Source organism: Mastigoproctus giganteus, chromosome 6, assembly GCF_048544385.1.
Source record: "Mastigoproctus giganteus isolate SK-2022 chromosome 6, ASM4854438v1, whole genome shotgun sequence".
Classification (NCBI taxonomy): Eukaryota; Metazoa; Arthropoda; class Arachnida; order Uropygi; family Thelyphonidae; genus Mastigoproctus; species Mastigoproctus giganteus.
Genome location: NC_143580.1, coordinates 69,833,324 through 69,851,188, shown reverse-complemented (window position 1 = coordinate 69,851,188; position 17,865 = coordinate 69,833,324). Strand labels below are relative to the sequence as shown.

Below are 17,865 nucleotides of genomic sequence, written 5' to 3'. Positions count from 1 at the left end.
ATAATAAATTCCATTGATTACTAGTTTTATTTAGATAATTAATAGTTAATTAAAAATTAAGTTGAGTTTATTATTTTAAAATTTATTTATATTTTTAAATGCGGTACTTTACTATTGTTTTTTTTTTTTTTTAATTATAGGTGATCCATCTGGAGAATTTAGGACAATTATTAGCAATCCTCATATTCAAATATTGGAGAACGGATCTTTGGTGATCACTGAAGTCGAACTGGGAGATGATGGTTATTACATGTGTCAAGCGACGAATGGAATCAGCCCCAGTCTCAGTGCTGTTGTTCGATTAACTGTTCATGGTATGACTAATTTCTTGTCATCTAATTTCTAAATTGGTCTCTCTTTGTAGTTATGACCTAAGAAATTGAGAGAGACACGATTTTTAAAATAGATTCACAAATATTTGATATGAAATATCTTCTTACAGTCTCGTTCCATGTTTTATTGTGAATTTAAATAGTGGAAAGTAATTAAAACTAAGCCAAAATAATGGGATTTTCTTCGTTTTTAGAAAACTGCGCCTTTGAATAATTACTTCATTCTATCAAAATGTTTTTGTCGTGTTTTCTTTCCATTTAATATTTTCTTATATAAAACAGGGAACTATTTAATTAATTTATAATCATTTTTATGAAAATATTGTTTGTAGAAGACATTAAAATAAATTAATTGTATTATTCACGATGTTTCATTTCGAGATTACTTTCAACAGTGAACTTTGTGAACGACGTCATACCTTCTCCTCGTGATGTGCATGAAGCACGCAGCACGCGAATTCTTTTAAGCATAAATGAGCAAACAGAAAGTTTTACTGGCCAGAAAAAAAGACAAAAAAATTAAGCAGGAAAAAAAAAATACTCGATTCAAATTTAAAAAAAAAAAATCGCAAACAAGTGATTACTATAGTTCACAAGTGTTCGAGGCATTCTAATTAAATTTTGCATCTTCTAAGGAAAACTTTCAAAGCCACTGATGAGAAATGAAGAGCCACCTTAAATCTAATCCCTAAGAACTTACGTGGCGTTGAGCGGCTGGTTAGGAAATTTCTTAAGAAAACAAATACGGAAAGTGAATATTCTTAATTTAACTTTATACCAAACAGAGATGTGTTTTAGAGAACTTTAATTACTAGAAAAGACGCGTTTTAAAAATTATTATAGAAAAATATTCCAGAGCTGCTATTGTAAGATTTTTTCGATTTTCTTCATATGTGCATGGACAAAAAAAAAAAAAAAAAAAAACGTCAAATTGTTTATTTAATATTTTGTTAATTCTTATTTACAGTTCCTGCTCATTTTCGTCAAAAGTTTCATTCTATTACTGTAAGAAAAGGAGAGACAGTTCATTTAAAATGCGAAGCGTTTGGAGAAAGACCCATCACGGTTTCTTGGAGTAAGGATCGTCAGCAATTCAATCCACCTTCAGATGCTAGGTAAATACGGACTATAAATGTATGAGAAACCTTTATGACCAATTAATTTTCAACATATAACGGATTTTTAAGCCAGTTTTTTAAGCTCTGTTCTTTGTACTGAAAAACTAAGAAATACTGCTGGACTTACAGGTACACTGAATCCCAAACTGTTCTGCAAAACGGATTAGTGTCAGAAATAACAGTAATATCATCAGATCGAAGGGATTCTGCTCTGTTCACGTGTGCTGCTTCCAACGAATATGGCCATGATGAGAGTAATATCCAGGTAGTAGTTCAAGGTATGGTTAGCTCACAGTCAACATCTACTTTAATAAATCTCCATAAATAAATACCAGTTTCTATTTTCCTCTCCTTTAAGTATGCGAAATAATTTATTTTTTTCGTTGAAGTAAATGCTTTTTAATATTCACAACAGATGGAGCCACTGGTAGAAATAGGTGTTTTCTCTTATTATTTTATTTTATTCTATTTTATTTTCAAGAATAAAATTAAATAAATAAATAAAAAAATGTAATTAAATAATAATTAAATAAAAAACGTAATTAAATAATAATTAAATAAAAAAACGTAATTAAATAATAATTAAATAAAAAATTGCCCAAGTATTAATTCAAGTTATGGTTAGCTCACAGTCAATATAATTAATAAATCTCCATAAATAAATATTAATAAATAAATATCAATTTATATTTTCCTCTCCTTTGAAATTGCGATTCTTTTGTTGAAATTAAAGTTTCTTCACACAACAGATGGCGCCACTGCTAATAAATAATATAAAATTAATGTTCTCTTTATCTAAACAAGGTTTAATTTTTATTATTATTTTATTTTATTTTCAGAAAGACCAGACAGTCCAAAAAACGTTGAGGTTAAGGAGGTAACCAGCAGGACTGTGTCACTTGCATGGGGTCAACCGTATACAGGAAATATCCCGTTATCCAGATATATAATTCAGTTTAAGCGCCAAGAAGGTATAGATGGAGGTTCTGTTCAGATTAATTTCATTTATATTTTACATATTTAGGACATTTAATACTTTATTCATTTCTGTGCCTGGAGATGTCTCTTGGAAGCATTTTCCGTGTCATCGGAATCTGCTTTAAGCAAAGATATTAAATAACTAAATGCAAATATTTTTTTTATATTTACTCCGTTGCTTTTATTTGAAGTAACTCAGCCAAAATAAAAGAAAAAAAAAAAGCGAATAGATCTCCGAATGTGATTTCATTCCGTGAATATCTTATTTAATTTCCTCTATTAAATGAATTCAAGTATTCCAGAAAGTTTTTCTAAACTCCTCTGGCGATATACGCTGGAAAAAGCACTCAAACGAAATGAAGGCAAAGACGTACAAAGAGAACGAAGTGAAAATACCGTTTGAAATTGTTTGTCGATATCAAATTTCTAACCAGTTTCTTCCCCCATGGTTTAACGACAGGAACAAATTCCCCTGCAGAAATATCCGGATACGAAAAAGTAAAATAAAAAAAAAAAAGAGAGAAAAACATTTGAACTATCAATTTCTCTTTCTGTTTCAGAAATAAATTTCATAATTTGAAATTTGATAGGCGAAGCGAAGAAATTTATTTGCTATCCCAGAAAATTGATGGTAAAGACACTGATGAAAACGAAATCGCGAGACATTCAGCGCAAAAACAATAAAATAAAATCTATCAAATTGTCCTTTGTCACGTGCTTCAAATCACGTGAAAAAGGACTTCGGTTAAGCTAAAGTGTAATCTGTATTATACTAAATTAAAGGATGTCGTTTTAGGTTGCCCTGACAATATACATTTCCTTGGGGCAAATTCTTTTCAAAAAATATTTATCTCTCGTATAAAAAACAAAGCAATATTAAAAGCGAATTTTCTCAATTCTTTATAGAGTATTTAATAAAAACTTAATAAATTAGCTACCAATTTATAATTTAGCAACTTTTATCCATAAAGATGGTTGTTTTTATCATTTTTATGACCAGTTCCTTGAATTTATTTTCACACAGAACAGTGGGTCGATCAGACAAGAAGTTTAACTGTGGGTCATAAGGAAACGACTGCAGTAGTGCGTGACCTTTTACCCGTGACGACTTTTAACTTTCGGATACTGGCGGAGAACACCCTGGGACAGAGCAAACCTAGCGAAGTAGTCACCACGACAACGAATGAAGAAGGTAAGAGAAGGAGACTATAAGATTTGGTAGATGGAGAACAGCTTCCATGCTACATTTCATTTGGTGTTTGTAACTGGAAACCGTTCGTTACCCATACTCCCTTGCGATCTCATTAAAGCTACCGCGGGCTTATTTTGCTAGACGGAAATAGCACCATCCTATTGCTGTCTAGCGTTGCGTGCCAAAGTATTTTTGTTACACCATTAGGGAGAATGAAGACATCACCGGTGGGTAGGATTTCGGCTCAAATTTTTCAGCAAGTTGCGTGTAGTCCGTTGTTCATTTTGATCCAGTTTTTTTTTTAGATTTAATTAAAAATAGCTGCCCAATTTCTTGGTTTGATTAGCTAATGTAAAGGAAGGATAGTCCATGCATAAAAGCTGCGTAATAATTCTAGTATTGTTTTAATAGTATAGTATGCTTGCAGAAGCGCCACCTATATCCAGCTATTGTTTTTTACATGAGTTTGGTCTAGCAAACGTGAATTGAGGATGAATTATTTTATATATATAAATCAACTCCGTTTATCATACGAAGATATTTAATATCAATAGATTATTAAGGAAATTTATTTCCTTCTAAATACACAAGTACACATTTTCCATCTTCGAAATGGAAAACTGTAACCAAATATAGATTTCACGTGGTCAACAGACTTTAAAATTAATATTCCTACTGGAGCAGTTAAAGTATGTCGAAAATAAAATCAAAATTTAAAGACATTCACTCTCGAAGATAACTTGAATTGCATCGGATATTTTAGCAAACTTCCCAATCTTCCTTATACAACATTTAAAAATTTCTAAAACCAATTATCAATAGTAATGTGTGCGCAGAAATATCAATAAATAATTTACATGCTTTTGTACATAAACAGCGTTATTTATTTATTTATTTTTTTATAATGGGCTTGGCGGTCTTCTAGAAGCCACTGGGTTTCTTCGGCATCTTCCAGAAATTGTAGGAATAAACGGATTACTGATGATATATGCATAATTTATATATGTGTATGAAATAACTTCAACTTTAAAGCGTTATGTCATCATAAGTTGATAAATTGTCCATAATTTGAAACTGTCTTTCTTCAGCCTCTCTGTGAATGAAATCGCCATATGAATAAATGATAAAAGGGCTGAGGTGTCATTGAACTTCAAGATTTTTGTGTTGGATATGCAATTATAATGATTCAAATCACTCTTTAACACGTATTTATAAATAAACCAAGTCAAGTTTAATTAATGCTGGATAATTTGTTTCAAATCGGCAAGTGACATTTCAACAACTCTTTAAATACAAAAAAAATATAGAAAGGAATAGTACTTAATGTCAGCTCTTCCTTTAATTCAGACCAGTGCACAGAGTTTGATTAAATTTACGATATAAGCATTTGTGTAGTTCGTGGTGAATATATTTTCCGTTAGATTTTAATTTTATATTTCATTTCGTTCTTATAATAACCACGAGATGGCGCAACCAACAAAACGATAGCGCTTCAAAATCCTTGCACTAGACTAAATTAGTTTAGTCTCAGTCTACTTTTAAACGTGAATATTAATTTAAAAATTGGAGAGATGGTGAAATTTTTCACTCCATTAAAATAGTGAAAATTTTCAAAAACAGTTTAATTCCACTGCTAACGTTTAATTACAAATATGGATACAAGATGGAGCCACTAGTAGGACCATATAAAGTTTCTCAGTAGGACCATATAAAACTTTCTTCTTACAATGCAAGGAGTTTTCTCTTATTTAGGATATCGCTGACGCCGACTTGACAGAGAACTGCACTTTGTCTTCACCATATTTAACTATTTTAATAATAAATATTCATTATTATTTATAAATAAATGAATAATAAGTTAAGCTATATTTAAACTCGTACGTTCAAATATATAAAAAAAAGTAACAAAATATTTGTTATAAATAGATAAAAATAGATTTAAAAAATTAACTTGTACCTTAATATATAACTTCGATTTATAGCTGTAAATTTCTATAATAATAATAAAAATTTTAGCTCTAAATTCAGCAATAATTTCCTTTGATTGAATTTCATCCAATGAATGATTTTCATTGTTTGCAGCTCCAGCAGCACCACCTGCAGATATTCATGTGGAGGCTACAAGTTCCATTTCTCTCAAGGTTGTGTGGTCGGTAAGTCAGTTTGTTTATTTAAGAGAGGAATGGATGGATTTCTCAGCAGTAATGTGGTACGCAACTCTTTCGTCTTAGCGAACACTTTTTCGTTACACTTCTTGGTCGTGTGACTGCAAAGTAATCAAATTATTTTTTTAATAAATGAACTTTATGAATTTTCAAATGAAGTTTTGATATAAAAATTTATTACCTTATTAAACAGAGTTTTGGTTAAGAGAAAAAAAAAAAAAAAAAAAAAAACTCTTTAGTAGTAATTCGACCTCCGGAAAAGATTGTAGTTAATCGATTCCATGCATAGGCGCCATCTATGATCATTTCTGCACAGTAGTATTTGTTTAAAAAATATATATAATAGATTCCATTTGTTATCAGATTTTATTTAGATAAACAATAGTTAATTAAAAGTAATATGCAGTATAATTTTTTTACAGTTTTCTGTTATGCCATAAACGAATTTTAAATGATAATATTTATGAGTTTTCGCAACCTTCTACAATTATAATCGATTAGGTTTTGTTTATTACAAGAAATGCTACTTTATTGTAATAAAACAAACTAATGCTAATTCGTGAGCTGCGAATGAACCAGTGAAGTATAGCATTTCAAAGAAACAGTATTATCCCCAACCTGAATTGAAATCATTTTACGTCTTTTATATCCTAAAATAACCGAAACCCGTCCCTAGTCTGTTTAACAGAGGGATGAGTGTTGGCATCATCGTTGAATCTGCCAACATCTATCAGGACAGTCTAATAAAATGTTAAAAAATTAAAACATTTCCTGGAATAAATAGATAGTTCAGTTTAACATATTTGATTTTCGAGTTTTACAAAAAAAATACACATTTGCACAGACGTAGTACACGATCAGACTGATTAATCGGCATCCAAAGTCAGTCGATACGACCGTGAAGGAGAAAACAAAAACGTTTATAGCTGTGGCGCCATCTTCTGTCTGTATTTGAAATAATTCTCTTGTCGATTTAATAAAAATTCAGCAAATTCACTTTATTATAAAACTATTGTAAAAAATGTGCCTCCATTAATGCAGTTATAATAAACACAAGTATATAAAAACCATGAGTAATTTTTTTTTTTTACAATAAGACTTCTTTTTTATGGAGATTTCAAACAGTAACAAGTTTTGAAACATTAACAAAAAAAAAAAAAAAAAAAAAACGTGAGCAATTTTGCCAATCTTTAAAAATGAACTCGCTTTTTTGTATGTATCAAAGCCTATTTCTTTTTGTGCCCAACTAGTGTCTGCTTGTCGCTTAATATTCCCAAATTTCCATTTAAAAATAATTTCAAATTATGCCATTATTCAAAAAAAAAAAAACTATTAAGAAATAAAGTAGATATAATGTATTCTTAAAATAAACACTTTGTAAGACAACTCGCAGAGAACAAAGTATAAGCTCACTACATTAAGAAAAATGTTTTACGATCTTTAGCAAATATACAGTCTAAAGGCATTTTTTCTAGTCATTTAGGACTATTATGTCATTGATGGATTGCGTGTCAATCACTCAATGACGGAATCCATAATCTTTCTCCACTAATCCTGACTTACAACTGGTGTTAACAGAACTCTGCTTTGATATGCAGCCTAGTTCTTAGAATTTTAATAACATACATCAGTCAAAGTAGATAAAAATAAAGTGGGTTACGATTTTATTGATTCACTCGTTTAACCTTACTCCATCTTAAAAAAAGGGGTCGAAGTTTTCATTGTCTTCCAGTTCAGTTCAAATCTATTTACAATTTCCATAAAAAGTCTGTTTGTTTATATGGAAATTCAATTGGTTTCCTGCATAAAAACATAATCTTCCATTGGATGCCTAAGGAAACGCTTTCTCGGTTGATAAGTTTACTACGGCAGCTTCTAATGCCCCACATCAGTTGAGGAAACAAATAAAAGGTCATGGTGTCTTGACTGCATTTCATTTCATATAATTACCCATATTTAAGCTCGATTTTTTTCCGAACTTTAGGAAGTGTTTCCAATATACGATACAAGATGGCACCACATTACTCCAGCCTATTGGTGCAAGAAAATTTTGAAAATATATATGTTTTTTCTTCCCCAACGTTTCTTGTTTTTAGATATTGTTGTGTCATTATTTGTTGGTTCATGACTGAATTATAGCAATTTTAATATAAATATCACAGAATTTGTACTTAAACTATAATTTTCCTTTCACTTGCTAGGAAAATTGTTAACCTATTTTAGATTACACCTAACTGCCATTATCATAAATGTTAACATAAACTACCAATTTCCTTTTGTTAATTGTTTTCCAAGTTTTATTTTTTTTTATATTTAATGTTCATTATTATAGTCTATACATTTGTTCGTGTTTTTTTTTTTTTTTGCAACTTCTGCTTCAATAAAGTATTTATTAATTTTTATTTGTTATTATTGTTTATAATAAATTATTTATTATTTAAAGATAAATATTTATTATTTATCTTTGTTTTCCTATTTTGTTAAAAAATATCAATAATATTTTTAACAAAACGAAAATATTAAATATTCCTTTTTTCTCAAAAATTACCTTCCCCAGCTAACGAATCACCATATCTGCTATAAGAGTGTATAAATAGTTGTTAGCCACAAAATCCATATGAAGGAGCAGAGGTAAGACCACCCTTCATAAAGGTATAAAAACGTGCATTAAGACAACAAAAAAATGAAACTCTTACAGGGCACAAAATAACTATTTCAGCAATAAAACATTAATTACAAAAGAAAGCAAACTATCACCTTAAGGTTTTATGATCTACAAAAACCTTCTCGTGCACTTTGATTTTTATAAAATAAAATCAAGAAACAAAAATATAATGCATTTTTAAAATTGAAAAATGCATTTATTTAACGTGAAGGATAAACTACATTCCAATTTGATTTCTTTATAAATACTTTATTATAATGATAGTTTTATAATTAAACCAGAAAGAAGTCCACATAAATCAAATATTTTAAATGTAGCATTAGAATATATTTATTCCAAAGGATGGTATCATAATATAAAGTTGAATAAACGAATTGGATATTTCTGTTCGCTATTACTGTGACCATCGAGAGTTAATACAAATTACTAGTAGGAGGAGGGCTGTTGAGTAAGTAGTGGAATCATGACTTGTTATAAAAATAACGAATAGCTCTATTTACAAGTATCTGATGGTTACATTCCCTCGAAATAGTCTCCTTATCTTCTATGAGATCGTTCTTGCAAATCTTGGTGGAGGCAGTCTTTTATTTCTTGGTTTCTGTGAAAGTTTTGAATTGGTATCTTACAGAATTTGTGTAACTAAGCAGTTTTCTTTTGGTGGGCATGTTCGAATAAAATGCGAAATAACAATAGACTTGCCTGCTGGCTGTTCAGAATTTGAATGTTCTTTGCTCGACAATAATTCAATTTTAACAGATCCGAATGTGTTTATATTATAAACGCATGTAAAGAGCTCCCATGTTGGGTTTTTTTTCTCTTTCCTTAAGGCATCAATAGATTGTCAGTTTATCCCTTCTACATAGTATTGCTGTCAACTTCCTGAAAGATGTGAAGATTGGCAGTTGCTGTCACATCGGTGCTGTTGATCTTGTCGTAGTGGTAGTGGCGTGTGACGCAAGAAAGCAAGTGTATGAGCTTATGCAGCATCAGCCAAAAAAAAAAAAAAACACACACACAGTTCCCTCCAAATCCTGCCCAGTTCCTCCTTAAATTTATTTAACCTATCAACCTCCACAACGACAGATGGAAGTTTGTTCCAGCAGTTAACCGCTGGCTAAAGGCAAATTTCCGCACATCTATTCTACATCTGGCCTTTCTTAATTTGAATTTATGCCCCCTTAGGTTCGTAATCTGAACAAGTGGAAGGATCCCATCAGAATTCAGCGTGCTCAACCCATTCAAGGCCTTATACCTCAATCAGATCACCGCGCAGGTGCCTAGTCTCCAGCCACTGCAATTTGCAGAACTTAAGCCTCTCTTGGTAAGAGGATCCCTTCATTCCCCTCACCAATCTTGTTGCCCTTCTCTGTACACACTCAAGTAAATCTACATCCTTCCTAAAATAAGGCCTCCAGACCTGTACGCAGTACTCAAGCCGTGGCCTGACCATTGCCTTATACAGAGGGACAATCACCTTTTCCCTGCTAGCAAAATTCCTATATATCATTGACAAAACCCCATGACCTGCCCAGGCAGTCTGTCTGCATTGCTCAGAAAACTTCATATCTGCCTGCACAATTACTCCCAGGTCTTTTTCATTTTCTACCACCTTAAGTGTAGTACCACACAGTTGGTACGTTTCTCTGGGGTTACTTCTACCCATATGCAGCACCTTACATTTGTCAAGGTTAAACTTCACTTGCCACTTCTTAGCCCATCTGCCCAAATTATCTAGATCCTGTCGCAGTAGCACACTCCCATTACTATCATTAACAACCCTGTCAACCTTTGTATCATCAGCAAACTTCGACACTAAGCCTGATATACCTTCATCAATATCATTGATAAATATACAACACAACAGAGGACCCAAGACCGAACCCTGCTGGACTCTACTAATAACATTAGTCCACGAAGAGCAGCATCCATTGATTACCACCCTCTGTCTTCTCCCACTTAACCATCCTTTTATCCATTGTAGCAACTTACCCTTAATACCATTCTGCTCCAATTTGTAAAGTAGTCTTCCATGTGCAACAGTGTCAAAAGCTTTCCTCAAATCCAAGTATATGATATCAAAATTATTTTTTGCATCCAGTTCCTTTGTAACCACATCATAATAATCAATCAAATTTGTCAGACAAGACTTTCCCTTAACAAACCCATGCTGTGTTTGAATTATTGCTGCAGTCTTGTCTAGATGATCCTGCAATGCATCTTTAACCAGTGACTCCATTATTTTACCCTGAACAGAAGTTAAACTAACTGGTCTGTAATTACTCGTGTCACCCTTCGATCCCCCTTTGTGAATTGGGGATACATTTGCACATCTCCAGTCCGTGGGGACCTCCCCTGAGTCCAAGGATGCTCTCATAATTATGGCTAAGGGTTTGCTTAGTTGCTTTGCCGCTTCCTTTAATATAACTGGATATTTCCATCCACCCCAGGTGCTTTTCTTATGTTTAACTTCAACAATTTCTCCTCCACTTTGCTCTCAGTTATTACAAAATCATTAAGTATCCTGCTACAATTTGATAACCTTCTACCATTTTCAAACCTTAATAACTCCTCATGTGTGAATGTAGATGCAAAATACTCATTCAGTTTGTTTGCTATCTGAGCAGGATCATCAGTAGTCCAACCATCGATGTCAAGTGGACCAATCATATTCAGCCCCTTCCTTTTAGAGTTTATATAAGTAAAGAAATCCTTGCTGTTTTTCTTATCATCTTTTGCCAAGGATTTCTCGTAATCTGCCTTCGCCTGCCTAACCCCCTTTGTCACCTGATTACAGACTAGCTTATATCTGCCATAAGCTTTTGAGTCGCTTGATAATTTATATGCATCCCATGCATTTTTCTTCTCTGTTACGAGTCTCATTAGTTCATTTGATAACCATTTAGGCCTAAACCTTGAACAATATTTCTTAATAATAGGTATGAAACTTTTAGTAGCTTCCACGATTAATTCCTTGAATGCTTCCCACTTAGAATTTAGTGTTCGTAACATCGTCAGTTGATCCCACTGTACAGAATTTAAAAACTGTCTGAGACCACTGTACTCACCTTTACGGAAGCAAAAACCCTTTCCTTTATCCCTGATGGTAATTATATCTTTATGTAAATCCCACATCAGTACACTGTGATCACTGCCACCTAGTGGTTCCTTTATCTGCAAATTCTTAATACACGAATGATCACTGCTGATAACCAGATCAAGAGTATTACCCTCTCTGGTTGCCTCTCGAACGTGCTGCTGCAGTAAACAATCATCCCATAAATCCACAAAAATCTCACTAGTGTGCGGGTGACCAACCACAAGTTCCAGTCAATATCTGGGAAGTTGAAATTAGCATTAGTAGAGGCATATGATGCAAGAAAGCAAGCTTATTCAGCATCAGCCAAAAAAAAAAAAAAAAAAAAAACCACTCCCATTTCACCCCTCCGTTCGTTCGAAATACCTGTCCAGTTGAGCCTTAAATTTGTTTAGGCTATCAACTTCAACAACAAGTGATGGAAGTCGGTTCCACCAACCAACCACCCGCTGGCCAAAGGCAAATTTCCGCACATCTATCCGACATCCGTCCTTCCTCAATTTGAATTTATGCCCTCTGAGGTGATTATTCTGAGCAAGATGAAGAATCCCATTGGCATTGAGCATGCTCAAACCATTCAAAGCCTTATACACCTCTATCAGATCACCTCGCCGGTGCCTAGTCTCCAGACTCTGTAATTTTCAAAACTTAAGCCTTTCTTCGTAAGAGCAACCCTTTGTTCCATTCACTAATCTTGTTGCCCTTCTCTGTACCCGTTCCAGCAGCTCTACATCCTTCTTGAAATGAGGCCTCCAGACCTGTATACAGTACTCAAGATGTGGCCTTACCATTGCCTTATACAAGGGAATAATCACCTCCTTATCCCTGCTAGAAAAATTCCTGTATATCATTGACAAGACACCATGAGCTACTCTTGCAGCTCGTCTGCACTGCTCAGAGAACTTCATATCTGCCTGCACAATTACCCCCAGGTCCTTTTCATTCTCCACCACTGTCAGTGTAGTACCACAGAGTTGATACGTTGCTCTGGGGTTACTGTTACCCATATGTAGTACTTTACATTTGTCAATGTTAAACTTCATTTGCCACCTCTCAGCCCATCTGCTCAACCTTTCCAGATCGTGTTGCAGCAGCATAGCGTCAGTAGTGTCCTTAACAACCCTGCCAACCTTTGTATCATCTGCAAACTTGGACATTAAACTTGATATCCCATCATCAATATCATTCATAAACACCGAAAACAACAACGGACCCAACACTGAACCCTGAGGAACTCCACTAATAACATTAGTCCACGTTGAGCAGTGTCCATTATAAGTCCATAAATGTCCATAAATCCCCCATTATAAGACATTCTGATTTACCAGCCCACTCTATTTCTCTGTACAATTGTTTATTGTACTCATTTCAGTCATTAGGCCTATAACACACTCCTACTCTTATTTTTGCTTTCGCAGTGCTTATGTCACACCAAACTGACTCAACAGAGCACTGTTCATCTATATCAACTGGATGCACTTCTTTTGATTTTATGTTTTTCTTAATTAACAGCATGACACCACCTCCCTTCCTATCCTGTCTATCCTTTCTGTACATATTGTACTCCTCAAATTCCAGTTCAGCATTCCTTATATCTGTGTGACACCACGTCTCTGATATCCCAACAATATCTACCTTTGATGTCTTGACCAACACTTCAAATTCATCAAATTTATTTACTATACTTCTAGCATTGATATACATGTACCTATTCTTATTATTAGTTACCCTAACACATCCCATGTACTCACCTGTTTCACGATGACTGCCATCAGTCCGTGAAACCCCCAACACCCCTCGCTCCATGCCGCTGCTTATTCTAATAGAAGTATTAGAATACTTATAATACTGCTTATTCTAATAGCTCAAAAACACTTGGATTGATCCCACTCTTAGCTAGGAGGTCATTCCACAGACCTTGTTTCAGTCACCCTCTGGTCAACTATAATAATTCGATTGCTCTGAGTTACAATTTTGATAGATTTTTCCATCAGCCTTCAGCGCTCGATTTAAAAGCACATTTTCCCTTCCATTTATCACATCCGGATATGCTCTGCCCGTCTGCTGAGCAGATGACTATTTGATCGATACTTTTAAAGCAGATATTTTGTTACTAATTTTCTTTTTAAGAAAATCACGAGAGTCTTTGCATCCTTCGTTAATTGCCTTTTTTGGTTTCTTATAAAATAACTGAATTTGATTTTTATTTATTTGTAGTAGGCGCATTTTCGTATTTGTTGTCATGTTTATTGTAAACAATAATGCAAGTGTCAGTTTTGTAGTCATTCCGCAAAGATGTTGGCCATGGGCGTTAGAACTGCGATGTAATCAAAATTTTGAAGGATTTAAAGTGGCCAATACCCCATGAGACGGTGAAAAATATTTCCAATTCTGCACTTCATCGAGCAGCCAATCATACGAGCATTAACAAAATTCAGAAACTTATTCTGTACAACCGCCGCATTTTTGCGCTTAAAATCTATAAATTATTAGATCACTGAAACTAAGAATTTGACTGCAATTGCACTTGTAACCAAGGAACTTGCAGAGACCAATTATTGCATTCAGATATGAAGTGACAGCCGAACTGCAGATACATAAATAAAACAGATGCAATCGTCAGAACATATTTTTACTGAAAAATACTATACAATTTTACAGACTGATTTATTTGTGATTTTTAAGATAACTCGTCGTTGTGTTTGCATTGTTTTGGCTAAAGACTAGTCCGTTAGAAATGAGATATGAATATTTCATTCATTTTGAATTCGAAAACAGCAAGAATCATTCCCCATGAGACTTACGCATGGATATTCCATTTCTCAAACTCCATCTACCAAGCTTAAGCCTGTCCCAGTGCTACACGAGATGTTAAGTTAATCGATAGAACTTCCATTTAAGTTTATTTATCTGCTGTGAAGTAACTTTAGTAGCGATGTTAGCTCTTTAATTATATTTTAATTAATAACAACGTCCAGTTAATTAAAGGTAGTATTGTATAACTTTATACTGTGGTAATAAAACCTCATCGGAAGCCATATTTTGATGACCAGTTGAAGATATGATAGTAAATAAAAGAAGCATAGCTCTGAACTGCACATGTGCAGAGAATATATCATAATAATCAGATCAAGGCTTTTGAATGTCGTTTTATTATTTTTTTTATTTTATTTAATTATTTAAATTTTGAAATAAAAATAAATAAAATAAAACAAATAAAACAAAATAAGATTAAAAATAAATAAAAAAGCAAACGAAACAAAATAAAATTTAAAATAAACAATAAACCAAATAAAACAAAATAAAATTAAAAATAAATAAAACAAACAAAATAAATAAAATTAAATAAATTAAATAAAAATACATTTTAAAATTTTATTTAAATTTTCTTACTTTTAATTTTGTCAAAAGAATGCCTTTCTCGTCTAATATTGTCCCCTTTCTTAGCCCCCACCGAAGGAATTTCGTAGAGGTACAGTCAAAGGTTATTACCTAGGTTACAAGGTCCATAGGTCCAAAGACCAATACATCTACAAGACTCTAGATAGCACGGGTAGCGCAAGGGAAGAATACAACTTGGTTAACCTAAGAAGATTTACTCAGTACGCCGTAAGGTTACAGGCTTTCAATAAAGCAGGGACCGGCCCTACATCTGAAGATATGATAGCTCAAACATTGGAGTACGGTAAGTTATATTTTTTACCTGTATTGTCTATAATTCAAACAGTTAACATATAGTACCTCGTTTAATCACTAGATGGCAGCAGTAGGAAACACTATACCTACTTTATTCACTGCATTGATTGACACTACGATTTAAACACTAAAAAAACAAACTAATTTAAATAAGAGTAGTTTAGTTAGATTCAAGTCTTTCCGCTAGATGGCAGAACTTGCGCACGCCGTAGCTATCAGAAAAAAAAATATCATTTACAATATAAACTCTGTATATAAGGAATAGGTTTATTCTGTCTTTCCTTGCAATAGATTCTGGGATATTTTAGCCTTCAGACACATGAAAGTTTAATGAATTTTTTTCCTTCTCTATTTTTTTCCTGCAGGCCTGTTTTTCGTCTATAGTCTGCCTTGTTAAATTTTAAAATAGCAGAAGCCGAAACTTGGTTTCTTCTGAGACCGATCCATCTTAAAAGATTTCAGTTTAAACTTCTGGTAATGTAGTTTACCTCCAGCTTAACACAAGCGATAAACCAACAGTGAGGCATTAGTTACTCCAGTGATAAGGCTTTCGTTAACATTACAAAAGAAATGAACCGGATTTAGTCGGCTTCGAAAAAACTTTTCGCTGTTAGCTGTCTTTTGTCATGAAAGAATGGCTAAGAATGGTATCAAAGCTGTTTCAACAGTTAGGAAAGCTGCAATGGCCTATTGTTAGCTCCCAACAATGGAGGATGTGCTCTGCACAATTGAAAGAACTGAAACAGTTCCAACAATGTTAATACCCAACAATGGCAGATGAGCTTACAAATAGAAGAATTGAAATAATTCCAACAATGTTAATACTCAACAATTAAATTTGTTCAGAATCGTATGGCGCAGATGAAAGAGACCGCACTTAGGTTTTATTTCACACCGAAAAAGAATAAAGGGGAAGAAAAAAAAAGCTTTTATTTGATTGTTGTGCTTAATTCTCGCAGCCAGTTCACTGAACTAAACTGGAAAAAAACATTTCAGTTGTCAAAATACAGTGATATAGATGTGCTCAGAAATTAATACTTTGGCTTACTCGAGTTTTTAAGACGTTTGGAGTTTGCTGTAGTTTCTCTACGCACCAACTCGATGATTACACTTAATAACTAAGATGTTCACCGACCGGAAAGTTTCTGTTAGCGGAGAAAAACATCATTAGCGAAGGTCTCGGAGATGAAATCGCCTCAAAGGAGAATAAGAGGTCACATCTTCAGAATCCCAATCGTATCAATAATGTACACTCTAAGGGAAATCTTATCTCGCGCAGCGCATGGAGAACAGTCAACTTTTCCTTACAACCTCTGAAGTCATTAAGAAATTACGTGCGCACTCTTATTATTCTTTGAAAATCCCAACAAGCCGAAATAACCGCATGATAGATGTCCTTTCACACAGAAATATCTTAGATGTGCAAGGATATTTACAAAACTCCTTTCAGGCTTTTAAATAGCTGAACCAAAAGAAGCGCGAGGATTCTAATTCATTGGGATCTTGTTCACACACAGATTAAACTGTGAAATCTTGATGAAATGGCTTTAAAGTTATGATTTAAAGCCATCATTTCTAGTTCAGAAAATAGATAACATTAAATCTGTCCTCTGTGGATGAATGCAGTAACCTAGACTCGAACTCCAAGATCAACCCACCTTGGACGCTGCATCCGGAAAAGCTTATTGCACCGATTTAAACATCTGGGTCATTTTCTCTCTGCACCCATCCCCTTATTCACCCTCCATCTGTTCTTCTTCACCGTCATAACGCTGGATCGCGTTTCCGATACGTTAACTCCGAGCGATCTTGAGGGGAATTTCAAAGTGCGTGGAGAAGTAGTAACTCTCCACGTGCTTCTAAGAGAAAAGGGAAGGTCGCTGACCCTTAACCGTGCGTCTAATTCCACCTTTCTCATGCGGAGTTCGTCATTCGTTCCCTCCCCGCTTACTTAAGTAGGCAGAAATTTCATTCAGCGTATAGATGATGCAATTTCAGACCACAAAGAATTGCGTTACAACTAATTTAGAAGCGCTAATTAACAACGTTAGTGGAACGAGACCAGAGAAATCGTCTGCGAACCTCTAGTACGCATTAGCCATGCTAATGAACGTCAGCAATATTCTCCCTCTTACTCGTATTACTACCATCTATCGCATCCGACACAGAATTCTTCTTAGAGGGATTAATACATCCCCTCGCGATGTCCACCGATGCCGACAAACCCTCTAACGAACAGTACCGTTCGTGGAGAGCTTGTCACTCGATGCAACAAGGCATAGCGAGCACAAATCCTCAACGCATGCGCAGCGGCGACAACTTCAAAATCCTGTCTTTGAATGAGTAACGAGCCAGTCGTAAAGAATATATTCAGTCAGTGTTAGAGTTAACGCGTGTTTGCCCTTATCATCATATCTTGTTGTTCTAATCCCTTCGGCAAACAGACGCACCGACCTTCCTCCCTTTTGTTCTCTCTTTGGGATGCGAACACCGAAGCGAACTTCCAACTATCGATATCAGTTGCAGTCGGTGAACTCTGCGTGTGCTCGCCCGCGATTAATGAATGTCAACTCATTGGCAGAAACTAAATCCGTCACTGAAACTTGTAATGGGTACGGTTCGATC

At 34.1% G+C, this 17,865-nt stretch overlaps 1 protein-coding gene across 3 annotated transcripts in view; it reads left to right on the top strand.

Annotated features, from left to right (window-relative positions):
* The window catches only part of LOC150084399 (cell adhesion molecule Dscam1-like), a 395,640-nt gene that overhangs the window by 254,543 nt on the left and 123,232 nt on the right, over positions 1-17,865 (top strand). For all 3 annotated transcript variants that reach the window (XM_090375205.1, XM_090375204.1, XM_090375206.1), the window contains exons 11-17: positions 141-314; positions 1,300-1,447; positions 1,580-1,728; positions 2,290-2,421; positions 3,453-3,620; positions 5,703-5,773; positions 14,992-15,229. In XM_090375205.1, the coding sequence (XP_090231331.1) occupies positions 141-314; positions 1,300-1,447; positions 1,580-1,728; positions 2,290-2,421; positions 3,453-3,620; positions 5,703-5,773; positions 14,992-15,229 (1,080 nt within the window). The remainder of the gene's footprint in view (positions 1-140; positions 315-1,299; positions 1,448-1,579; positions 1,729-2,289; positions 2,422-3,452; positions 3,621-5,702; positions 5,774-14,991; positions 15,230-17,865) is intronic.